The following is a 27,645-nucleotide window of genomic DNA, read 5'->3' on the forward strand; positions in this document are numbered from 1 at the left end:
AATTCTTGACAAGCAAAAAAAAAAAAAAAAAAAAAAGTCATCAGACGTTTTTATTGAGGGGGCACCAGCATATACTACCTATTTTATACTTATTTATCCTTGCGAATGTAATTTTTCCCCCCAAAGTTTTTTTTCCGGAATTCTTTCAGGTTTTGACATTCCGTTCAAGTTTTCAAAAATATTTAGTTTTTCTTAGGTCATAAAAACCTTTAAAAATATTTCATTGATATTAAACAAAATAAACACAATAAACATATACAATAGTGTTCTGCAAATGCTGATGAAATGGCAAATCCAATTTACGGCAGAAGAATAAGGTGCTGCATGAATAAACAATTTTCCGTCTAACAAAGTAAAATTTTCTCATTTAAGGAGGGATTCTTGTCTGGTTTCTAACTAAATGAAATACTCAAAGTATATTTGCTTTCATGTCTTTTATATTTAGGATTTTAAAGATCATATTTTTCTTTCTTTTTCATAATTGTACAATTTGAAATAGTAATGGTAAACTGACTTTGAAATCTAGCAGGGGCTATATTTTTGGCGGAAGGGTGGCGTATGAAAATATCTCCTTTTCTGCTTCCCAAAATTACTATAGAACAAAGAATTTAAAAAGCATTTTTAAACAATCAAAGGCTTAAGGAAGTTTTTAGTAACTGAATTTAATAATAATGGACTAAAGTTTTAAAATATATCAAATAAATATGATTTTCTAGACAAATGACAATCTTATAGCCTTTGAAAGGTAAGGATTCTAAGAACAGATTCGAGTAAAAATTCAGTAAAAATGTTTTTCTCTCTTATTAAACAATCAAAACTTTTGGTTTTTGTATCATTTTGTACCTTTACAAGACTACTTTACCATATGTAAAAATAATAAAATTTTAAATATACAAAGCATATTAAAATAACTAATATTCCCTAAAAAAATGAAGAAAAATAGAGGAAATTCGGGTTACCCAATATCTATTTGGATTAACCTTTTATCTCAATTTGATATTATTATCTGGTGGACCTTTTGTTGTATCAACTTTTTATGTAAAAAGAAAAAGATTGAAAAATAAGTATTACATGATTGGCAACAATAATTTCTGATTCTTAATGACAAGGAAAAGATTATGACCTTGACCTTTTAATGAAACGGTCAAATATAAGGTAATTGACGTCATCATTTGGTGATATTGTCTTCTTGAATGTGTGAAAATTTCATTTATTTTTTAAATATGATAAACACGAGAAGAATCCCTCCTTAATGTATTTTTCTTCAAAGCTGTGTCTCTGGTTTTTCTGTAAGCGCCCTTTCTTTTCTCTCCATCTTCTTTAGATATTCAAAGTCAAATACAGAGAAGTCACTAGTTCTTTGACGTCCACCTTGTCCTATCCACAACCACCCATCTTTGTCCACTGACAGCCACATAACTGTCATATTATCTTCTGGCCAGATGATGATTTTTAAGAAATTACCATCAATACTTAACATATGGATGGTACTGTCAGACTTGTCTGAGACCAAAATGTTATCATCCGAGTCCAAACACACAGAGGAAGCTGAAAACTTAGCGGACGGATCACTGCCACGGCAACCACTGTATTGGAACCTGAAGGTTAACTGTTGGCTATATGCCGACAAACATCCATCCAGGTCGAAAACTATTTGCGTCGTATCGTTTAATATGCAAATCTTTGAAACATTTACATGTTTTTTAAGATCCATGTAGGATAATTGTTTTGATTCTCCAGTTATATTGACTTGCCACAGTGATACTTCAGACTTCAAAAAAAATCCATTGTAATTAAAGATCTGTTTCACCGATAACACAGTGATACCCGTTTTAGCATTTTCAACCACATCAACTATTTTTTCATCCGACTTTGTAGCTTTAAATATCGAGATAATGTTTCCGTTTCCAAGAAGAAGGCCTAATTCACTTTTTTTTTTAGTTATGACAAGAAGTCCATTTTCAGACGAATGCTCTATATAGTCTGAACAATGCTGGACATCTTTTACTACTTCGTAAACTTTTCTCTGCATTTCTTTGACAAATATCCTTTCGTCTAAATACAAAAAACTTTTTCCATCAGAAAAGAAAACTCCTTTGCAGCGATATACGTCCTCAGGAATTCCATCTCCAAAGACATTAAATTGAATGCAAATAGGGTGACTGTTTTTATCTAGTTTTCTCTCTTTGACTTTGAAAATATCCTCAATACTTCTGCTGTCAAATGGCCACTTTTTCTCGATTGTTCTGTCATCGTCGGACGATTGGGTAACCTCGTTAATTACAGAAACGGTTCCAAATACCTTCTTTAATTTTGTTTTGCTATGACCCTTCATGGCTTCAAAAGTAATATGTACTGAATCCTGATCTTTTATTTCCCTTTCAATCCTCCGTAGTTCGCTTCGACAATGCAATTCTTCAATGCAGTCCGATTCCGTTTCCAGTTTTAATTCTGGCATTTTCGAAATGTTGTGTAAATCGCTATCAATTTGCTTGATCTTCTGTTTATGTTGCAACGCTGCTTCGTCCACAATGTTTCTGTAATCGGCCGATATATCTTTTACTTCCGCAATAATGGCATCCTCTCTTCTTGAGATTTCTTCTATGACCTGTTTTCTCCGTTCTTCAATGTTAGTTTTCTTTTCTGTAAGCTCACCCCTGAGTTTTTCTGATAAGTCTTTACAACTTGACGCCATTAATTCATCCTTTTGTCTTGCTACGTAAGTAGACACGTCCAGTAGATTGTGTTTCATATGACAACCTGTGATACATTTTGTACAAACAGGACACTCACAATCTTCACAATATATCGGTAACAGGCTTAATTCGTGAGATGAACACTTTAACATACTGGTATTCCTCTCCATATTGATGCTGAGATCCACAGCCAGTCTGAACCACTTCAACGATTTACATCAACTACGGAGTACAAAACGTGAAACAAATATATAATGTCAACTTTGTTCCCTTTTCAACATTGATCAATAAAGTAAAGTTCCCCACTTAATAAATAAAAAAAAAATTAGATTTCGATTTAACATAGAGCGGATTTGGGTATTATTGAACTGTCGGGAGATACTGAACATTTTTCATCCAATTAAATAATTCGATACCGTATCGATAACGGCACGTGCGATTTTTTCTAGAAGATTTGGTTTTGAATGATCGACAAACTTCACGCTCCAGGTAAGTGAGAACATCGACTTTGATAAGAAAACGTTGCTATTTCTGGTTACTTCCGGTATTTCCATGACGTAGTACAAAAATTTATAGAATAACACGTGTACAAGTTTAGCTTTTAAAAAAAAGCTTGGAGAGTCAGCCAGTGGATTTTTCTTTTTTCGTGAAAATGTTAAAAAGCATTAGGAAACCGAAATTTTGTGTATTAAAAAATGATTTCAGCATTATTTTCTATTAGCCGATTTGGCCAGTTGATCCAGTTTTTCAGCATGGGAGCGGAGAGTTTGGGGTTAAAACGATCGCATGCATGCAGGTTCTGCATCATTTTGTGAATTAAACACAAAAACGAAAATTTTTATTATTTATGTTCAAATTCTCATAGCATAATTTTATTCAAAGTTAGTAGCCGCTCACATCAGGTTGATCTAGAATTTTATGAAAAGGGGGGGGGGGCGTATTCGGAACAAAGACGTTTAGGCAGCTCTCAAAACCCCCTACACTAACATCGCACCCAATTTACACTACTTTTGCTTTAATACATGGCATTCTGTAGCCAGTTTTAAATTAATTTTCCATTTAATCTTTTTTTTTTGACAACTTTCGTTGATTTTAAGACTTTCATAAGTCTAAACCCCCTGGACCACCACCCTTCTGGATCCGCCGTCTAATCTTGTCAAAGACGTTTACTCAAACTTTATTATTACATTTATTTATTATTTAGGGAAAAAGAGCGTTGAAGTATTCACATCGGCAATTTCTTCTAGACGGAGCTTTGCAAACTTCATTTACGGGTGTTAGTGAAACTTGTAAAGTGCTCTCTGGTAGAGGTTGTCTCGGTCAACTGCCATACTGAACCCCCTAATTAAAATTATAAATAAATGACAATTGCAAAATAATCTTGTAACTTTTAGAATACAAATGTAAATATTTACTGAACAACACAGGCATCATGCATGTAACATCATAAACATAATAGCTTCGTTAGAGCCTGTACTTTGCGTTTTATTTCATATTTTAGTCTATCGACTTTTCTTATTTTACCTAACTAACTTTAATGCTTTATTTGACATTTGAAATAATGTAGAATTTGAAAATAAAATAAAACACTTTTACAAATTTATTACCAATCTTTTCATGCTTATAACTTATAATTACAAGCCAAACTGAATTCCCACAGCCTAATTGTCTAATTTAATGATGGACAGACGAACAAATAAGGATTCAAATATAAACAAGAGGCCCATGGACCACAACTCAACTGAGTAACTTTAGCCCTGCTGTTCTTCACCAGATTTTCCCTCTTGTTATACCTATTGTGGCCCCACCCTACCCCAGGGGGTCATGATTAGAACAATTAGGAATCTACACTACCCTAGGATGCTTCCACATAAGTTTCAGCTTTTCTGGCCCAGGGGTTCTTGAGAATATATCATAGATTTTTTTTATATATATTTCAATGTAAAAATTGGATTCCCTTTTGTGGCCCCACCCGACCCTTTGGGGTCATGATTTAATTTAGATTCTACACTTCTCTAGGATGCTTCCACATAAGTTTCAGATTTTCTGGCCTAAGGTTCTTGAGAAGAAGATTTTTAAAGATTTTTTCCTATATATTTCGATGTAAAACTTGGATTCCCTATTATGGCCCCACCCTATCCACGGGGTCGTGATTTGAACAATTAAGATTCTTCACTCACCCAGGATGCTTCCACATAAGTTTCAGCTATTCTGTCCCAGTGGTTCTTGAGAAGAAGATTTTTAAAGATTTTTTTCTATATATTTCAATGTAAAACTTGGATTCTCTTTTGTGGTCCCACCCTACCCCCAGGGTCATGATTTGAACAATGTACAATCTACACTACCCCAGAATGCTTCCACATAAATTTCAGATTTTCTGGCCTAGTGGTTCTTGAGAAATTTTTTAAAAAAGATTTTTACTACATATTTCAATGTAAAACTTGGATTCCCTATTGTGGCCCCGCCCTACCCCCGGGGGTCATGATTTGACCAATTTAGAATCTACACTACCCCAGGATGCTTCCACATAAGTTTCAGATTTTCTGGCCTAGTGGTTCTTGAGAAGAAGATTTTTAAGATTTTTTCTGCATATTTCAATGTAAAACTTGGATTCCCTATTGTGGCCCCGCCCTACCCCCGGGGTCATGGTTTGACCAATTTAGAATCTACACTACCCCAGGATGTTTCCACATAAGTTTCAGCCTTTCTGGCCAAGTGGTTCTTGAGAAGATTTTTTAAAGATTTTTTTTTCTATATATTTCTATGTAAAACATGGATTCCCTTTTGTGGCCCCACCCTACCCCCCGGGTCATGATTTGAACAATGTAGAAGCTACACTACCCCATAATGCTTCCACATAAGTTTAAGCTTTTCTGGCCCAGTGGTTCTTGAGAAGAAGATTTTTAAAGATTTTTTTTCTATATATTTCTATGTAAAACCTGGATTCCCTTTTGTGGCCCCACCCTACCCCGGGAATAATGATTTGAACAATGTAGAAGCTACACTAACCCATAATGCTTCCACGTAAGTTTAAGCTTTTCTGGCCTAGTGGTTCTTGAGAAGATTTTTTAATGACCCCACCTTATTTTGTCTTTTCTTGATTGTCTCCCCTTGTAAGGGGGCTTGGCCCTTCATCTTAACAATTTTAACTCCCCTGTTGCCAAGGATGCTTTGTACCAACTTTGGTTAAAATTGGAACATTGGTTCTTGAGAAGAAGTTGAAAATGTGAAAAATTTACAGACGGACGGACAGACGGACGGACGACGGACAACGGGTGATCAGAAAAGTTCACTTGAGCTTTCAGCTCATGTGAGCTAAAAAAGAATGCAGCAGGCGAAGCCAGCTGTGTCTCTCTTTATCTATCCATTGCATGCCTTTACAAATCATACTGGCCAATTTGGTAATTAACATCGGTATCGAAATTCTTTAAATGAAAACGAAAGTAAAACCAATAACAAGAGGCCCATGGGCCACATCGCTCACCTGAGCATATTGGCTAGACACAAATCAGTTCAGTATTGAAAAGATTACCGGGGGTTGGGGGGGGGGGGGTGAATTTTAAACTACCTGATGATGCTTCCATGTCAATATAACAAATGGCTTTGTTGTACTTGAGAAGATTTTAAATTTTTTTTCCCATATATTCCTTTGTAAAATTTTGATCCCCCATTGTGGCTCCTCCCTATCCCAGAGGTCATCATTTGAACAAACTTGAATCTACACTACCCGAGGATGCTTCCATATCAATATGACTAAACATAGCTTTTCTGTTCTTGAGAAGAAATATTTTTTTCTATGTGTTCTTATGTAAAACTTTCGATCCCCATTGGGCCCCACCCTACCCCTGGGGGTTATCATTTGAAAAAAAAAATTGATGTTACACTACCTGAGGATGCTTCCATATCAAAATGACTAAACATGATTTTCATTTCTTGAGAAGAAGATATTTTCCAATATGTTCCTATGTAAAAAAATTTTGATCCCCCATTGTGGCCCATCCCTATCCCCGGGGTTCATCATTTTAACAAACTTCAATCTACACTACCTGAGGATGCTTCCATATCAAAATGACTAATCATGGCTTTGTAGTTCTTCATCAGAAGATACCTTCCTATATATTTCTATTTCAGACATTGATCCTCCATTGTGGCCCCACCCTACCCCCGGGGGTCATGATTTGAACAAATTTAAATCTACACTACTTGAGGATACTTCACATAAATATGATCAATCAGGGCTTTGATGTTCCTGAGAACAAGATTTTTAAAGGTTTTTCCTATATATTTCTATGTTAAACTTTGATCCTCCATTGTGGCCCCGCCCTACTCCCGGGGGTCATGATTTGAACAAACTTGAATCTACACTACCTAAGGATGCTTCCATATAAATATGACCAATTAGGGCTTTGCTGTTCTTGAGAAGAAGATTTTTAAAGATTTTTCCTATATATTTCTTTGTTAAACTTTAATCCTCCATTGTGGCCCTGCCCTACCCCCGGGGGTCATGATTTGGACAAAGTTGAATCTACACTACCCGAGAATGTTTCCATATAAATATGACTCATCATGGCTTTGCTGTTCTTGAGAAGAAGATTTTTAAAGGTTTTTCCTATATATTTCTTTGTAAAACTTTGATCCTCTATTGTGGCCCCACCCTACCCCCGGGGGTCATGATTTAAACAAACTTGAATCTACACTACCTGAGGATGCTTCTATATAAATATGACTTATTATGGCTTTGCTGTTCTGGAGAAGAAGATTTTTAAAGGTTTTTCCTATATATTTCTATGTTTAACTTTGATCCTCCATTGTGGCCCCGCCCTACCCCTGGGGGTCATGATTTGGACAAATTTGAATCTCCACTACCTGACAATGCTTCCATATAAATATGACCAATCAGGGCTTAGCTGTTCTTGAGAAGAAGATTTTTAAAGGTTTTTTTCCTATATATTTCTATGTAAAACTTTGATCCTCCATTGTGGCCCCGCCCTACCTCCGGGGGTCATGATTTGAACAAATTTGAATCTGCACTTCCTGAGGATGCTTCCACATGAGTTTCAATTTCCCTGGCTTTGTGGTTCTTGAGAAGAAGATTTTTAAAAGATGCTATTAATTTTTCACTAATTCTTTATTATCTCCCCTTGAAAGAGGGCGTGGCCCTTCATTTGAACAAATTTGAATCCCCTTTACCCAAGGATACTTTGTGGCAAGTTTGGTTGAAAGTGGTTCTTGAGAAGAAGTTGAAAATGTGAAAAGTTTACAGACGGACGGACAGACAGACAGACGGACTTCGGCTCAGGTGAGCTAAAAACTGAAAGCTTCAAAATCTGAAATAATCCAATATTCATGCCGCAGAATTGAATACACATGTAAAATACATTAAAGATACTTTTTAAAAGAGTTTCAACTGACGCGCCAAACACCGAGTAAAATGAATTTATACAATTTAAATTTATGCTTCATTGCGTAGAACACACGTTTTATGAATAGATCTATGCGAACCAGATAAATTACTGCTAACCAGATTATAAAACTGTTGAAAATGCAATCTACAAAACCTCAATATTAGCAGTTTTTCCAAAGAAATCAGCACAAAAAGCCTTACTGTGTTAACCTGTTTTTACATTTTATTGGTATATGGTGTTAAAATAGTGATTTCTTTGTTTAATCAATATTGATTTTACAAAAACGAAAACAAAAGGAGTGACTTACTGTAAGTCAACCTCCCAGAATCGCTTGGAACACCTCGGAGTTTTCACAGAAAAAGTGTGAAAGGCCCGAGGTGTTTCGGATGAGTCAACCTCCCAGAATCGCTTGCGCTCCTTAGGTTAACCAGTGTCAGAGTACCAGTCTACCTCCCAGAATTCCAGAACACGCAAGCGCATTTGAAGTTCTTCGTAAGATAACTAGTCAGCCCGCGGGCTGACTAATAAATATAGAATGATAACTCGCTTCCTTTTCCGTGAATGATCAATTCTGCAATGTAACAAGTAGAGCTTTTTTTTTTTTAAAAAAAAAAAAAAAAAAAGCTTACCGTCTTTAGCAACAAATTTAAACAGTAAACTGAGCTAATCTATCAGGCCGTATAATTCTTGAAAATTTCTTGATTTTGTATTTCTTCATTTGTTTTTTCTGACATAAGCCCTACCAAGTGAAGCAAATGAAACGTCAACATATGCTCGGCTGTCTCCGTAAGCTGAGATCATTCGGCAAACCTCGACTGATTCCGTCACCTTTGTGATAATTATGTAGATGAGTACGAATCGGCCGAGGTGTTGTCGAGTGCTGCCGAGATTAGAAAGACAGTGCAAAAAAAGAGGGGAAAAGAATACATACAAGCTGTAAAGCTTGCATACAATAAAGATCAATTCTGTTAACAATGAAAATATAGAAACGCTTTTTGGTAATTGCTATAAAAAATCTAGCATGTTATTTCGAATTGCTGCCAATTTCCACTGTTCGTTTTATCATATTTTTTTACGATTGAAAATCTTGAAAAATTGTTAAGTCGTACGAAAATTAAACCATCAGAAAATTATCTCCCTTGCCTTGAACAGCATTTAAACCAATGAAATAATTGAAAATTTTCTCATCATGCAATTTCTACCAATCACAAAAGAGAGGAAGTGCACAGTCCGAAGACTGTAAAATACTTCAACTCTGTATACCGTCTTCCAAGGAAGACGGTAATAACCGGAAGTTAGTGGTGTAAAACTAAATTCGAAACCAAATTCATTGTGTCTTTACGGGATCATCTAGCCAATACGTGTCCAGTAATTGCCTACAATATTATTTGATGTCGGATTATATTGAACAATCAAACATATTTGAGATAGCATATACAAAAACACACACAGAAGTTATTTTATTAGTTTCTTTAACATTTTAAATAAAAATGAGTTTAAGATAAAATCAAATAAAAAAACTCAGAAAATTTTAATAGAATAGATATTAGATAGACACCTTATGAAAAGCAGAATAAGTTCTATTTTTTTTTAATTTAAGTGCAAATGAGTCTGATGATCTATTTCCTTTTCCTCTTTAAATATCATACAATTTTAAAAGTCTACTAAAATATTTTCTTTTTAAATTGATTAAAATTGGATTTAAAAAGAAAACAAAACATAACAAAACAAAACAAATAAACAAATGAGGTCTACATTTTGTCAATTTTCAAATATTTAATATTACAGAATGAGTCGTCAGATTGGAGTTAAACGAAGAAAGCAGTATGATACTAAATTGTTGGAAGAAGCAGTTATGCTCATTAAAAATAAAAACATCAGTTTGAACAAGGCTTCAGAAATATACTCGATACCAAAAGCCACTTTATCATATAAAGTTAATGGTAAGCTGCCACTGCTTTGTAAAAGTGGACCTCGTCCAGTTCTTACAGAAAACGAGGAGGCAAAGCTTGCAGACTGGGCATGCAAAATGGCTGCAATCGGGTTTGGGCGAACAAGAAATGAGCTTTTGGATACAGTTCAAAAAATTTTAGAGCGAGATCAACGACCAAACCCATTTAAGAACAATCGTCCAGGAAAGGATTGGTATTATGCCTTTATAAAGAGAAATCCTATCATTAATGAAAGGACGCCTCAACAGCTTGCAAAGGAGAGAGCTGTGATAACTCCTCAAAAAGTGGAACTGTGGTTCAGTGATCTCAAAAATTATATTGATCTTGACATCAAGGACCCTTCTCTTTGGACTGACCCGTCAAGGTGGTTCAACGCGGACGAGTCAGGATTTCCACTGTGTCCTAAAAGCGGGAAAGTCTTGGCACCAAGAGGGGTTCCAAGTATCTATAATTTTACTTCCTCTGACAAGTCTCAAGTTACTGTGCTAGCTTGCATGTCTGCTAGTAGGCATTTTCTTAAGCCTCTTATTGTATTTCCTGGCCAGAGGTTTTTTTATAATCCCCTTGATGGTTTTCCAGAGGCAGTGATGGGTAGGACTGCTACTGGTTGGATGGACAAGGAGCTTTTCTACACATGGATGAAAGATGTTTTCATACCTCATATCAATGTTTCTGGTGTGAAGAAACCTGCTCTTCTGCTTGTTGATTGTCACTCAACCCATCTCACTCTAGAAGTATGTGACCTATGCAGAGAAAATGGGGTTGAACTTTACTGCTTTCTTGCTCATGCTTCCCATATTATTCAACCATGTGATCTGCGCCTCATTAATTGTCTGAAAGATTCTTGGAGTTAGGGAGCAGTTAGGGATTACCAATTACAAAATATTGGTGAATACGTCACAAAAACAAAATTTGCTAGTGTATTTAGAAACGCATGGATGAAATCCACCACCCCAGATGTTGCTGTAAAAGCATTTAAAGAGAGTGGATTGTTCCCATTTAACCCAAGTAAACCCCTCTCCACTGTCAAAATGCAGCCAAGTTACATATTTCAGTCTTCTACTTCTTCTTGTTCAACAGTTTCCTTATCATCACCGAGTGCCTTGCCCCAACGAGATGGTGCTTTAAATTCGTCTGGGAATTCTTCTTGCAACTTCAAAACTCTGCTCGTCGAGTGGAAAAGTCGAATTCAACCATGAAATGGTATGTGCTAATCCCGCACAGAGATTTTGATTGGCTAAAAATCTGTTTCTAAAATTACATCGGATAAACATCGTAATGTTTTCAGGGAAAATCAGACGTAAACAAGTTCTATTTACTCATGCATGCAATATTTAAACACTGGAATTGAATTTTTAAACCCATTCATTTTTTAATTTTGTTCTCTGTGCGGGATTAGCACATACCATTTCATGGTTGAATTCGACTTTTCCACACGGCGAGCAGTGTTTTGACGCTGTTTACGGAGACTAAAGAAAATAAAGACAAGCATGCCATATATGGTTGTGTAGATAAATTATCGTAGAAAACATAGGTATAAACAGTTTGTCAGTGTATTTCCTCTGAAAGTGTAAATGAGTGCGATTCTGGGGGAGGGGGGGGTACTCCGTGTAATTCGGAGTTAGATACCTTGTGTTATTATTATACTATGGGTTAAAAATTTATTACCGAAACAAGTGCCTGTGGACCGGTATACTAGAAGTGTTCCTAACATCAACATTGGGGTATACATAGCATTTCATCAATTAATCGGTCAAAACCAAAATCAAACATATTTAAAAAAAGAAAAAAAAACTTTCACAAATTATGTGAGCATTTTACAGGCACTTGGGGTATGGAACCCCCCCCCCCCTTTTACATTTTTTCTTTTGAAATCTGGGGTTGTGTCACCTTTTTTCTATTTTTATATTCTAATATGCACTATATGTTATCAACAATGTAAGTCTCTTATATGCTGTTTTATATATACCGTTTCCGACTGATACATAAAAAGAGATCAGTCGAAAACGGTATATTTAAAAACAGCATATAGAGACAAAAGAGTTACATTGTTGATAACATATAGTGCATATTAGAATATAAAAATAGGAAAAAGGTGACTCGACCCCAGATTTAAAAAGAAAAAAAAATGGAAAGGGGGGGGGGGGGTCCACACCCCAAGTGTCTGTGGAGCATTTAAGAAAATTGAAAGATTTTTCAGACTGTCCAACCAACAACCCCCCCCCCCCCCAAAAAAAAAAAAAAAACACAAAACAAAATCAGTGGAATATGGAATTCCACATACGACAGCCAACTGCTTACTGCCAACTGCTCACTGCAACTGCCACTGCCTTGTATCTTTTACAATAGCTTTAATGCACATGCTTGAGAGCAAGAAAAGAACTGCGAACGATAGTAATATTCTGCCGCGTATATCCGAGTTAATTTAAAAAGTAAACATATTTGAATGATTTTTCAGACAGACAGACAGACAGGCAGACGGATAGATAGATAGATAGATAGATAGATAGATAGATAGATAGATATGTGAATTTTCAAAATAAATCATAACTTTTTGGGAAAACAGAGAGATAACTCTATATTTTTTGTAAAACTTGTTTTTTTTTCACTATAGAAATCGAAGGAAAACGGAAAATATTTTTAAAATATCCCCCCCCCCCTTTGAACAATTACTTTTTACAGGTATTATGAATTGTCATTTCACAAATTCATAAAAATGAATTTATTGTTTCAGGGGAATGGAGTGTTTGGGGAGAAGGGGGTGTAGAACACGTTTACTGACTAAAAGCAGCATATATAGCCATTTTATTGCCAATTTTAACTAGATTAAATTTTTAGAAAATGTACTTTATCAATCTAATATGTTGACTTTCACATTAAAAGTTAAACTTACGGAGAGATTTGAGGGTCATTTTTCCATTTCCATGAGTATTTGAAAATCTGTTTATATTTTAAAGCCCTATTTTAATTGATAAAATTTTCTAACCCCCGCCCCCCTTTAAGAAAAAATTGTAAATAAGAGAAATTAACTTTTTGACACTGGTTTTTAAATTATTAATCCATTACTAATGATCTCTTCTTTGCACTCACGCAAGTTTTAATGGCCAAACTGCCTTTAATATTGAATTAAATGGATGTAAACTTAGGCGAGCTATAATAATAAGAAAATTTGACAGATTCAAAAATTTTTAAACTGTGAAGGCGAGGATAGAGTATATCGGAAGAAGGAGTATTTCCTCATAAAAACAAAACATCTAAATCCCACATTTTCTTTCAGGTAGATGATTCGATTTTTTTGAAGGGGGTGCGTGGGGTGAGGTGGGGTGGTAGGGGGTTGGAGGTGGTTGCTTATATACGACAAAAGAACAAACTTGGGGGGGGGCGCAGAAAGTATGCAAGGGGTCTGGGGGTGGGGTCCGGGGGGCGAAGCCCCCGGAAGCTCCTGCATGGATTCTAGAGATTTTGTAGGGTAAAAATGAGGTCCCCCCCCCCCTTAAATCCGCCACTGTGTGTATTTAAGCTAGAAATATTCCTAAAAACTCATAATTACATGATAACTTTTGTCTAAGGTAAAACATCTAGTACATGTATATAATATCGATCTTTACCCTATATAAAAGTACATGTATTTATGATTTTTGATATGTGTTGTATTTAAATCGAATTAATGGGTAATGTCTGGTCTGTAGAAGCATTGATGGTGGTGATTGGGGGGTGGGTGGAAGTGGGGTGGGGCTAGGGTGTTCACAATAAATTGCCAACATATACTATACAATTATTGCTGGTTTTTGAGGTCAATACGATGATTTAGACACCTGAGGAGTACAATATTCACCGAGCCCGAAGGGCGAGGTGAATATTGTACTTCGAAGGTGTCTAAATCATCGTATTGACCTCAAAAAAACAGCAATAACTGATTTATTATATGATTAAATGATAGCAAACTCCTACAAGACTGTTTTTTTTTTTTTTTTTTGCTTTAATTGAAAGTTTTAACGAGAAATTTCAACAAGAACACATTGTAACATGAAAAAATGGAACAGGAATAATTCATTATATTGACCTGCAATAATTCCTTATATTGACCTGGAAGGTCACGTGTAGGTCAATATAACGTAGTATTTTTCTTACATTGTTGGATCTCAGCCAATCAGAAAGAGGGAAATTATTCAATCATATAATAAAATACAGTTATACTCCATCAATAATGACGCCTGTGGCCTTTTTCATTTCTTGTCAAGGGATTTTTGTTGGGTTGTGCCCCCCTCTCCAAAGAAATTGCTTCCTTGCCTAAGATGTACTATTTTTCAATAAAATAAAATGCCTTGTATTATGATTTTCAGTAGTATTTCTCGTATAAATACATATATCAACAAATGTTACCCAAAGATTCTACTAAAAGTTTGTCCCCCCTACCCCGTTTTATCTCACGTTATATAAACGCCTTTAACCCCCCCCTCCCCGATCAAAAAACCTATTGAATTATTTTCCTGCAATGCAACGCGAAAAAAGGCGTGAAGTGAAAAAAGGATATTACGCCATTACTATCGTTTGCAGTTCTTTTCTTAGTTAGCATTTACATATGTTTATGAACTCATTATACTGTACTTCGAAACTGTATGCTATTCATTTACCACACAAACATATATTTAAATACTATGAAAATACATCGGGATTGATTAATAAAATGATAAATATATATATTTCTAATAATTTCAATTTAATTATTTATTTGAGGGTAAGGGAACCATATTTTATCTGATTGTCAGATTCTATCGCAGTCTTATACTACCCATGGATGCCATTTTTCTTTGAATTCTCTTAAATTCAGTGCAATTTCATGCCTCTCTTTGGCCCCGTGATTGGTCAATAGAAATAATTAAACTAGTACTTTCTGTCGTCTAGATAACTGGATAATGTGCTCCATATCTTAGATGTCTGTGTCGAGAGGTATGCTAATATATGAAAACATTCTCATTCCTTAAAGGGGACAGAGGGTCCTAGCCCACTGTTTCTTGTTTTGTTTTGCTATGTGTTAAATGCCCTTCTCCCTTTCAAAGAGGTGTACATACATGGCGTGCACTTAACAAACATAGAAAATATGTTCATTATTTTATAATAATGAGTAATTCTGCAAGGCTATAACCAAATACAAATTACACAAGTACGGGAGGGGGGTATTAAATTTTATCATTTCAACTTTTTCAAGAATTTTTTTTCATTGATAACTATTACCGGTATATTACCGTAGGAGAATTTGACCATACTGCAACAAAAAGTGTGGATGGAAGGGGAAGGGAGGTTGACCAGCCTGTCAGTGACTATACATGTATATCCAGCGATTATTCTCTATTCTCGTAAAAAAGTAAGGGTAGGGGAAGGCCCCATAAATAAAACTTTCTGTATTCGGTATTGAATTTCAATTATCGCATTTTCTAAAACATTCTTAAATTGGGCTACATGAACACAAAAGACACCGCCTTTGGGTATATTATATACAAGCCTAATGGTTTACTCTGATGTGCTTTTTGCATTTGAGGTTTCTGGTTCAAGTCCCCCAAACTCCATCCCAATTCTCTTTGAACTTATATTTGATTTAAGTTTTATTATATATAAATTTGTCTTCAAATGCACACATCAATCGAGATAAAACGCAATGGATAAGTATCCAGCAGTACCATGCAGTCTTTTAATTTATTTTACAAAAACTGAATATTTGAACGGAATATATTTTCAATCATGTTTATGGAAAGAAGAGACATAGAAAAAGAGAAAATTGGTTGCGTTTCCGACATCATGCAGTTACATGTAAAAATGCAGCAATAATTCCAAAACAGATGAAAAAAAAGTAAAATGGAAAAAAAAATCAAAATGAAAACAAACATACAGACAGACGGATGGACGGACAGGGCAATATATACCTTAAACCCCCGAATCTTTGATAAAAGTAATGAAAAAAAAAATGAATGAAGGAAAACATATTATTATTGTTATAATAAAAAATAAAAAGACATTTTATATGCATATATAAGCGGAGAGTTTATTTGTCGTGAATTAACTCTCAGACCTTTAAAACATCATTCTGAGTGTCACTGGGTCACGTTCAACCTAAACCCGATCGATTTCGAACGGAATGGACCGAGTTTGCGCTCTAAAGGCTGGCATATGTTCCTAATCGGCAAACCTCGATGTATTCCGTAGTTAGCGCGGGAAGGCGAGAAAACAAAGTGGAGAGAGAAAAATAGGCCGACGTTTGGACACTTTTTGTTGACAATTTGAAGAAATACACAAATAATACAAGACAGTGATGCTGGTATGTATTTATCTGATGTGTTAATGAACTTCATGTAACGTTTAAACCATCTACGATGTAAATATATTCAGGCTGTAGATCCAACAGGGGACTTGCAACCTTGATTAAACTGTTAATGGTCACCCTTCTTTTAACATTGTTACATGTAAGTCTCTCTAGTAAGCTACTCAGCTTGAATTAGCTATAGGCCTATAGCTTTATCAAGCTATTCACAATAGCTTGATCTCGTATTTTATCAGCTGTTTATCACGTTTTTCTTAAATGTACGTGTTATTTTCTTATTCTCTTTAGAGAAGTGGACAGGCTTTCGCCTACATCCACTTCTCTTCGCAAGCCTTCATGTTTTGATTCTGGAAAATGTGTAAATCTCGAACCGGTGACGGTCTACACTTCAACTGACATTTCGTCTAAAATACGTCTGAATGTACGTAATAGACGTGTTATATTATCAATTTTAACATAAATACACACAATTGTCACAAGAAAACTGACCTTTAAGTATTGTTAATCCATTTTCACAAGTTCTCCATCCCGGATTTAAATTATGTGCAAGTAACTCTTGAAGTATTCAGAAATCTCTAATTCGGATAAAAATGGAAACTATTTTTACAAAATAATAATGAAAGGAGAGAAATCGTCTACTCTGTTTAAACTTACGAGACAGTATTTCCTCAAGTTTTGTTCAAATTCTTTTGATCTTTATTTTCATTTCTCGGGAAAGGTAGAGATAATATCGTTTAAAAATAAAAGAAAATATTTTTTAGTATTGTCAGTGAGGAAGTAATGAAGTATTTTTTAAGATTAAATTTACATTTAAATTGTATCAAAATAGTAAAAATAAGTATAGGTAATAATATTAATTTTGAATAATATGCTAAATCAAAAGGGAATTGTCAAAAACTTTTTTTGAACATTAAAATACGTCTTCGCCAATTTTTCCAAATTATCCGACTTAAAATTTTCAATTTTTTCTAATAAGCTGTGGTAGATAAACATTAGTTTAAATCCGGGATGGAGAACTTGTGAAAATGGATTAACAATACTTAAAGGTCAGTTTTCTTGTGACACTTGTCTGTATTTATGTTAAAATTGTTTAATATAACACGTCTATTACGTACATTCAGACGTATTTTAGACGAAATGCCAGTTGAAGTGTAGACCGTCACCGGTTCAAGATTTACACGTTTTCCAGAATCAAAACATGAAGGCTTGCGAAGAGAAGTGGATGTAGGCGAAAGCCTGTCCACTTCTCCAAAGAGAATAGTTATTTTCTCAGCATGTGTAGGAAGTTGCACCTTTGTGCTATGATAGTATTCAACTTTGAACTCATCAACGCATAGAGACTTTGTACTCATAAAGTTAAAAAAAAGGGGGGCTTTATAATTGATCAGTGACTAGGGCTGTGAATGAAGCAAAAAATTTCGATACAATATGATATGATATTCCATAATGTGATATGCAATAAAGTCATATATAATACTTTCATGTAAATTAGTTGAATCTGATTTGTCGAGAAACATTTGTTAAAAAACACTAATACCCGCTGAATAATGAAGCCATGCCCTCCAGCGTAGCAACAGTCAGCATTGCTTGACCATGGGTACGTGATATTCCAAAAAATAGTGACTGCACAGAGTTTACACATCGATAAATTCTCAATCAAAACTACTTTCTTGTCAGACCTAGCTTTTATTGAAAAAAAAAAAAATGTAACAAATCGTTACTTCTATTCTGTGTTTTAGCTAAACACTTACAGAAACTTGAAATTAAATCTCCCTCTCCATTCTGTATTTCACAAATACACTACTGACAAAGGTTTGAAAATGAAATTAAGAATAGGAGCACATCAATATAATTAAAGCAGATTTTATATCAATGCTAGGAGTGAAATGGTTCACCGCGGTATCGACTCACCGTGGTATTTTTTCTCAGTTTGATACATGGTACAAAATCTCTTATTCTCGGTTCGGTTCATATTTCAGTCGTGATCGTTATTCAGTCGGGTTTGGCATAAGGTAAAACACGTTACTCAGTGTAAATTAGACTGGTATTGCCTGTCTCTATCATACGAATCGCGCATATCAGACAGGCAAGCCAGTCTAAGTATAAATAAGTACAGCTAAACTTCGAAATCTCGAACACGGATATCTCGAATACCCCGGATATGTCAAAGTAAGGCCGCGGTCCCGACGAAATTTGCTTTATAAATGATTAAAATAAACCCCTCTATGTCGAACACGGTAATGTCAAATGCCCGGGTTATCTCAAAGTAAAATTGTGTACCCATTCATTAAAATCACATGCGTTATCTCGAAGTCAGGATAATTTTCCGCTCTGATGATCAAGTCCGTTATGTAAACTGAATGCTGTATTGATAACAACCACCTGTCGGTCATGCTCTGGTTACCTGTGTTCCTGTGATCAACAGATAATAGCGCGATAATTATACGAAGTGTATATATGGCTTACCTTGATTTTAATAATGCATGCCAAAGGTTGTGTGTATTAGTCTAATGCATACGCGTGGATGACACGTTAATTGTTTTGTGGCTTGGGTACGTTTATCTTGATAATCGCTATTTAATGCTGTGAAATATGCGTGCATACATAGTTTATGCATACGAAAGTGAAAATTATAAACATCGAAGTAAAACAAAATTCTGTAATTTAATGCAATTAGAATTTATTTTTCCTATATGAGCGTGGAGAATTTACAATCGTCCGTACACATGCACCATCATGTGAGCTTGTGTCGCAGTGAAAACTTGTGCTATAGTGCCCTGAGATTCAGTGTTGTTCTGTTGTTAGACAAAAGTGCTTGATTCTTCTTTTGCATTTGATCTTATTATGGTAAAATAATTTTCTTTTAACTGATTATGCATGTATGAACATGTTTTTCCAATAAAAAAATGTATATTTTGTTTTCATTATTCTGACAGCAACTGGTTTTAAATTTACAATTGAAAGACGATATCCGGTTATGTATACATGAGAAGCGATGCTAGCGGTTGACTTGCTGCATTGGTAGTTCTAAGGATTATACTTCTGTGCATATTATATAAAGTTTTTATTTTGTGAATTATACAGAGGATGTAAAAATCTTTTTATTGCTAAATACATGTACATGTATATATAAATTGTATACAGAATTTGGAATTTGACATGTTTTAACTATTAAGTACATGTTCGCTGCACTAAGTTTATTTGAAGTTCATTTGAATTATAACCCTCGATATGTCGAACCCCCGGATATCTCGAAGTTCATCAACGGTCCCGTCAACTTCAAGATAACGAAGTTTAACTGTATACAAAAAGTAAATTTTTTATGAAAGAGTGTTTGTTAAATAATTTTTGACAGTCAATTAATTCTAGTAAATTTCTTCTAGTCAATTTGCAAATAAAAATTCGTAAATTAAGTGACTAGATTTAACATAGGCATAAAATTAAGTTGAATTTGTTTCCTTCTATTAAAATGTATTGTATCGAAAATAACCGTACCAAGACAAAATTATACAAAATAACATATCGAACCGTGAAGGAGGTGTATCGTTTCACCCCTAATCAATGCCAGATGACTTAACATATTCGAACACAATGTCCTAGTTAGCACAAAACATGCTACCTTACAAGTCATGTGACAGAATTTAGTATTCTCAAAGTTACCTGAGGTACAAAATCACGTGGTGAATTATAATATTCAACATGTCACAACCCTTGGTTACAACACAGAGAGCAAATGTAAGAAGAAGCAGTTTTTTCTCTTTTTTAACCATGAGTGCATGTTTTTTCTATTAATCTCCTTTTGACACATTATTGACACATTATTATTTATGCAAATATACAACTACTGTTAAAGGTAGAACAATTTTGATAGACAAACATGTGCTGACTATGTATGAAGTCAGTAAAAAAGTGGGCGTCCTCATTATCGAATGAAGACTCAAGAAATTGTGATGACACCTGCCTTTGAAAGCAGATTTGAACTTCGTAAATACACACTTTTATTAAACTTAATTACATAAAGTTGTAGATTGGATGTTGACCGTTCTTGCAATGAAAAGAAAAATGCTTGTTTTGAAAGTTAATTTTGTTGCAAATTTCACATGTCCTTAAGTGCAGTCATCCTTTAGGTGGAGCCACAATGAGCAATCAGTTTTACACAGGAAACATTGGAAAAAATCTTAAAAAATTCTTCTGCTCAAGAACAACAAAGCCATAATTATTAGTAATATTGATATGGAAGCATCCTGAGGTAGTGTAAATCCCCCACCCACGGCCCCCACCCATCCTATAAACTTTTCAATACTGAACTGATTTCTGCTTTTTCATGGCAAATGTGCTCAGATGATCAATGTGGACCATGGGCCTCTTCTTGATAGTACATAGTTCATATTAAGTGAATAGTAAAATACACGTACTTGCAATTTTTTGTCCAGCTTTATCAAGCTTAAAGACTATAAAGAAGTAAATATAATGAAAAGTTGAGTAGACATTTGTACATTAGGATTGTGTATCAAGGTCAATGAGTTGACCCCTTTATATGCAAAGAAAAATAGAAAAGTTTCATAAATTTTATTGCCATATTTCTCTGTCCTGAGTATTCCTACACATTACAGTGCCTTGACTACTAGGGCTGCGTATTGAGCAATAATTTTCAATACGATGTTTTATAAAGCGATATGTGATAGATTGGATTCTTTAACAAGTTTATCAAAAAAAGTCTTTAAAATTATGTAACATGTTTAATACATAAATTTTATAAAACAGTGTTTTATAACCTATTTTGAAGTTTTTGTCTCACAGTCATTACAAAGTACGCTTCAAATTCAAACTTTTTAACGACTGTAAAACCAGCATGTTAAAATATTGTTTCAATGTATCTTGTAATAATTATTTATGTGCTGTCTCCTTGATGTTTATATCATTACTGATCAGTTTTAAACGAAACAGTTGAATATATTCTTTGGTGATTGAAATTACCAACTTTTTCATAGAATTAGAAGAAAAACTGCCTAACCCAATACGTGTTGGATGTTATTTTTTTGTGAATATCGATACAATACATACATGTGTATCAATATATTGACACAGCCCCATTAATATTGACTATGGTCAAAATGGTGCTTACACATAGCTGCATCATTACCCATTGATCTCATGTCATGTATATTATATTTATGTATGATTTCTTTTAAAGTCAACAGATATTCCTTCTTTTTTCAGGCTCTGGTATGGAACAGGCCTGGAACAAAGAATTGGTGTTTTTGGAGATGTTTCCCTCAGTTCTGCAGCAAGGATGATGGATGCTGAAGTTAGAGCAAATGTAGCATTTAATTTTAATCACTGGATGACCTTAAAGGTAATGAGTATAGAAAGTTTTCATTAGGCCTAAATTAGCAAGCATTATTTCCCATTTGCTGCCGTATTGGAGGTCAACATGCTCATATTCCTTCATTATTCAATCAACTTAATTTTTTATACTGGCCATAAGTGTTGGGTAGGAAGCATTGTTTTTCTGAATAATATATATTTGTTAAAGCCTCCTTTATTTCATAGTTTTCATTCTGTAAAGATTTTTCCCAAAATATTTCTGCTACACCCTCTTAGATTTGGTAAGACAAAGACATAGGCGTCGGAACCGGGGGGGGGGGGGCTTAGCCCTCCCCCCCCCCCACTTTTTTTGCAAAGATAGACATAATATAGGCATTGAAAATTGGGGCTTACTTTTTAGCTCACCTGAGCCGAAGGCTTAAGTGAGCTTTTCTGATCACTTTTTGTCCGGCGTCCATCTGTCTGTCTGTCCGTCTGTCTGTCTGTAAACTTTTAACATTTTCGACTTCTTCTCAAGAACCACTGGGCCAATTTCAACCAAACTTGCCATAAAGTATCCTTGGGTGAAGGAGATTCAAGTTTGTTCAAATGAAGGGCCACGCCCTCTTTCAAGGGGAGATAATAAAGAATTAGTGAAAAATTAATAGCATCTTTTAAAAATCTTCTTCTCAAGAACCAGAGGGCCAGGAAAAATGAAACTCACGTGGAAGCTTCCTCAGGTAGAGTAGATTCAAATTTGTTCAAATCATGACCCCCAGGGGTAGGGCGGGGCCACAATGGAGGATCAAAGTTTTACATAGAAATATATTGGGAAAAATCTTTAAAAATCTTCTTCTCAAGAACAGCAAAGCCATGATGAGTCAAATTTATATGGAAGCATCTTCAGGTAGTGTAGATTCAAGTTTGTACAAATCATGACCCCTGGGGGTAGGGCGGGGCCACAATGGAGGATCAAAGTTTTACATAGAAATATATAGGAAAAATCTTTAAAAATCTTCTTCTCAAGAACAGCAAAGCCATGATGAGTCATATTTATATGGAAGCATCCTCAGTTAATGTAGATTCAAATTTGTTCAAATCATGACCCCCGGGGTTAGGGCGGAGCCACAATGGAGGATCAAAGTTTTACATAGAAATATACATGTATAGGAAAAATCTTTAAAAGTCTTCTCCTCAAGAACAGCAAAGCCATAATGAGTCATATTTATATGGAAGCATCTTCAGTTAGTGTAGATTCAAGTTGTTCAATTCATGACCCCTGAGGGTAGGGTGGGGCCACAATGGAGGATCAAAGTTTTACATAGAAATATATAGGAAAAATCTATAAAAATCTTCTTCTCAAGAACAGCAAAGCCATGATGAGTCATATTTATATGGAAGCATCCTCAGTTAGTGTAGATTCAAATTTGTTCAAATCATGACCCCCGGGGTTAGGGCGGAGCCACAATGGAGGATCAAAGTTTTACATAGAAATATACATGTATAGGAAAAATCTTTAAAAGTCTTCTTCTCAAGAACAGCAAAGCCATAATGAGTCATATTTATATGGAAGCATCCTCGGTTAGTGTAGATTCAAGTTGTTCAATTCATGACCCCCGAGGGTAGGGCGGGGCCACAATGGAGGATCAAAGTTTTACATAGAAATATATAGGAAAAATCTTTAAAAATCTTCTTCTCAAGAACAGCAAAGTCATGATGAGTCATATTTATATGGAAGCATCCTCAGTTAGTGTAGATTCAAGTTGTTCAAATCATGAACCCCGGGGGTAGGGCGGGGCCACAATAGAGGATCAAACTCTTAAATAGAAATATATAGGAAAATATCTACTTCTGAAGAACTGCAAAGCCATGATTAGTCATTTTGATATGGAAGCATCCTCAGGTAGTGTAGATTCAAGTTTGTTAAAATGATGACCCCCGGGGATAGGGTCGGGCCACAATGGGGGATCGAAAATTTTACATAGTAACATATAGGAAAATATCTTCTTCTCAAGAACTGAAAATCATGTTTAGTCATTTTGATAAGAAAGCATCTACAGGTAGTGTAAATTCAATTTTGTTCAAATGATGACCCCCAGGGGTAGGGTGGGGCCCAATGGGGGGTTGAAAGTTTTACATAAGAACATGTAGAAAAAATATTTCTTCTCAAGAACAGAAAAGCTATGTTTAGTCATACTGATATAAATCTTCTCAGGTAGTGTAAATTCAAGTTTGTTCAAATGATGACCCCTTGGATACGGAGGAATATATGGGAAATTTTTTTTTAAATCTTCTCAAGTACAACAAAGCCAATTGTTATATTGACATGGAAGCATCATTAGGTAGTTTAAAATTCAAGCCCCCCCCCCCAACTACCCCCCCCACCCCCCATTGGTAATCTTTTTCAATACTGAACTGACTTGTGCTTTTGCCTAGCCAATGTGCTCAGGTGAGCGTTGTGGCCCATTGGCCTCTTGTTTTCGTTGGTTTAGCCCCCCCACTTTCAATTAGCCCCCCCATTTCAATTTGCTTCCGACGCCTATGAAAGAGAAAAAATTACCAGGTTGACCACCAAGATGGCGGCCAAGGGAAATAACTGGGAGAGAAAATACGTCATGAAAACTATCTATTTCCTGTTTTGAACCCCGAATTTGGATTGTTTTTCTTCTTTTATGGTCATCCACCATTGTTTCCAGGGTTTAATCGACCCATTTAGGTACTAGGTCTTATACCACTTCAATTTGGAATGTTAAATTGAAAAATGGACAAAATTCATTATTATTAATGTTTAAATTTTACCAGATGTGTTCAATTTGTTAACTCTGCTCACATTACTAAGCACAGACTGACAATTCTGGTTAGTTGCATGGTTTTGCTTTCTCACATTTAATTCTGCTCTAAATTTTCTGGATTATAGTTTCAATATTTTTCATTAATACAAAACAGAATTTCTACTCTTCTTTAAGTATTATGGATTAAGTTTACTTCGTGTAAGTGCAAGGATATGTGGAAATGAAAAAAAAAACCCTGTTGCATTGATCAATATTTTTAACATATTGAAAGGGAATTAACTCAATTTTCTATTTTTTCATTTCCAAGTAACTATAAATTCTATATTAACAAAAACTTGTATGGATGATACATGTACACTACCAGTATTGCTTCGGATGTTATATCTGACCTACATTTTCTGGATGAGTGACCAGGTTAAATTTTTGATCACTGGTCTCATTTCCAAGTAAGTATAAGCCCTATATTGACTTGACTTGCATGGATGATGCATCTAGGGATGGACACTACCAGACATGCTTCAGATGCTGGATCTGACCTACATTTTCCTGGGGAATGACCAGAATATTTTTTATGCCCCCTCCATAAAATGGCTGGGGCATATAGTGTTACCCTGTTCCATCATTCATTCATCATGCACTTTCCATACATTATCTTTGCAACAGTTGCACACATTCAACTCAAATTTGACATATCGATATGTCTTAGGAATACGCAGGTCAAGTTTGAATTTGGTCATGGTCCGATGATTTTTGACAGAGTTATCCCTTTTGAACTTAGGAAAAAATAAGAAATTTTCAATTTCCACTCTCTAATATTTGTAGGGATGTATGTACCGTAAGGTTGAAATTGCATATTCAGGTATTTTACCAGAAAATACAGGTCAAGTTTGAATTTGGTCATGGTCTGATGAATTTTGATAGAGTTTGAATACAAATTTAAAACTAAATATTGCATTTGAATTTTGGCTGCTTGCGGGGGCATTCAAATGACACATCTAGTTTAGAGCAGGTCCCTATTCAAGTAATTTAATGACCTACCTAAACCAAACTTGCATGACTTTATAATGCATCTAAGGATGCACACTACTAGATTATTAGTTTAATGTGGGACTTTGCTTTACTTAAAGACATTTTTTTGAGGTGAGCTCTGTAATCTCTGATTACCTAATATGTTTTTGACTACAAGAAAGTTAAAATCTGCTTCAAAAAATTAATGAATGAATGAATTACTGGTATTAGAAAATAAATGAAAGACCTGCCTGCTGCATTAAATTTTAAAATTTTTGGCTTGCTGAGAAACTTGAGATTAATTTTTTATGGTCTAAAATGAACCAACTTTTATGATTATATTTCCTGAAATGCACTGTTTTGGAATTGAGTCTCTTGGCAGTGGTGTGCAATTACAAAAATAAGTTACTAGGGCTAGTGGCAGTAACAAAGTTAATAGCCTGAGGTTGCCAGTCACTAGCCCATTAACTACCGAAAACAGTACATGTACAAGTATAACAAAAAGATAAATAAAACATTTAAGTTGAAATAAATAAAACAAATAATGGTTTGCGCTTTGTTATTGTCAGGTACTTCTCCCTATTTTTGTCCCCCGCTTTCACTGAAAGTGGGGGATATTAATTTGGGTCTGTCTGTCCGTCCGTCTGTATTTCTGTCTGTAACACTTTCATTTCCATGCGATATCTCAAGAACCCTTTCAGCTTTCACAATGAAATTTTGCACAGCAACTCCCCATGATCAAAAGAAGAACCCTATTGATTTTGAGGTCAAAAGGTCAAAGGTCAAGGTCATAAATTCTGTCTGTTTTAACACTTTCCCTTCCGTGCGATATCTGGAGAATCCTTTGAGCTTTTGCAATGAAATTTTACGTAACAGCTCCCTATGGCCTAAGGAAGACCCCTATTGATTTTGAGGTCAAAGGGTCAAAGTTCAGGGTCGTAAATTCATACATTCCGTCTGTATGTAACACTTTCTTGTAAAAAACGGGCGATATCTGAAAAAGCTTTTGAGCTTTTGCAATAAAATTTTATACTATAATGCCTTAGGGCCTCTCTCGCCCCTCTCAAAGTGTCCTGCCCTATTTTTTTAAAAATTATTTATTGTTATAAAAGTTGCTTGGCACTATTTTTGGCACAGGGGCATGTGGAGAGTTATTACATATAATACAGGTTGTCGGCGGACTTTATATTCTTATTACAGACCTGTTTACTCTTACGATTTCGCCATATTTTGTATGGATTTTCAGTCCAAAATATGTCTTATGTTTTGTTATAATGAAAATACGGAAATCCGTTCATATGGATTTTAGCAATTAGTTTTCGTTATCTGTCTCAGTTTGTCGCTTTTTACTCGCTAAAGAAGAAAATTTTTTCAAACATTTAAGTTGCCAAAACGCAGTGGTTTAAAAAATGACAGAAATCACTCAAAAGAGAGCAGTGTATGACGTTTTGCTTTGTTATTAAACCATGTTTTGGTAATCAGAAATGTAGTTGTTTTCTAGTAATATATTTACAGTCGATGAAAAGTGAAATCTTGCGGGCAAATGCCAAATCTCAGAAAAATACTGAGAGACAACAATTTGGGTAAACAGGTCTGTTATTACATCTATTAGAACTGTTTAGTGAAGGCTAAATTAGACGCCATGTATTGTGTAAAATTTTGACAATATCGAACGTGAATATAAACATTATATGTAATCTAATGTTTGCATTTAATTTGCTGTATAATCAAGTGCCTCCGTGGTATAATGGGTATGACTCTCGCTTAGCATGTGAGAGGTGCCGGGTTCAAATCCTGGACGAGCCTCTTTTTTTGGAAATTTTTTGTTTTTAGGTCACCTGAGTCACTCAGGTGTCCTATTGCTATCTGTTTTTGTCCGTCGTCGTGCGTCGTGTGTTAACATTTGAACATTTTCAGCTTCTTCTCTGAAACCGCTGAACCAATTTCAGCCAATTTTAGCATATGGCATCTATGTGTAAAGGGGAACAAAATTTTTGAATATCATGGTCCCTGCCCCCCTGGGGTCTGAGGGGTGGGGCTAAAACCACCAAAATTAATGCAATCTTTAAAAATCTTCTTCTTTACTCCTGGACATCAAGCAGTCAAACTGTTGGCATGATTGTAATAAGCATTGAGCCCTCTACCAAAATTGTGAAATTCATGGCCCCA

The 27,645-nt window shown here is 35.1% G+C and overlaps 2 protein-coding genes across 2 annotated transcripts; one reads left to right on the plus strand and one right to left on the minus strand.

Moving 5' to 3' along the window:
* Window positions 1-1,264: 1,264 nt before the first annotated feature.
* LOC133178482 (uncharacterized) lies at window positions 1,265-2,866 on the minus strand. Its single transcript, XM_061313176.1, has one exon. The coding sequence runs from the start codon at window positions 2,864-2,866 to the stop codon at window positions 1,265-1,267; it is 1,602 nt and encodes a 533-aa protein (XP_061169160.1).
* Window positions 2,867-9,890: 7,024 nt separating this feature from the next.
* LOC133178483 (uncharacterized) lies at window positions 9,891-21,666 on the plus strand. Its single transcript, XM_061313177.1, has 3 exons — window positions 9,891-10,787; window positions 10,908-11,094; window positions 21,590-21,666. The coding sequence occupies exons 1-3, from the start codon at window positions 9,891-9,893 to the stop codon at window positions 21,664-21,666; spliced, it is 1,161 nt and encodes a 386-aa protein (XP_061169161.1).
* The last annotated feature ends 5,979 nt before the right edge of the window (window positions 21,667-27,645 follow it).

The sequence above is a fragment of the Saccostrea echinata genome, unplaced genomic scaffold (genome assembly GCF_033153115.1).
Source record: "Saccostrea echinata isolate AGI-Se365-2 ecotype Australia unplaced genomic scaffold, CSIRO_AGI_Sech_v1 ptg000003l, whole genome shotgun sequence".
Taxonomy (NCBI): Eukaryota; Metazoa; Mollusca; class Bivalvia; order Ostreida; family Ostreidae; genus Saccostrea; species Saccostrea echinata.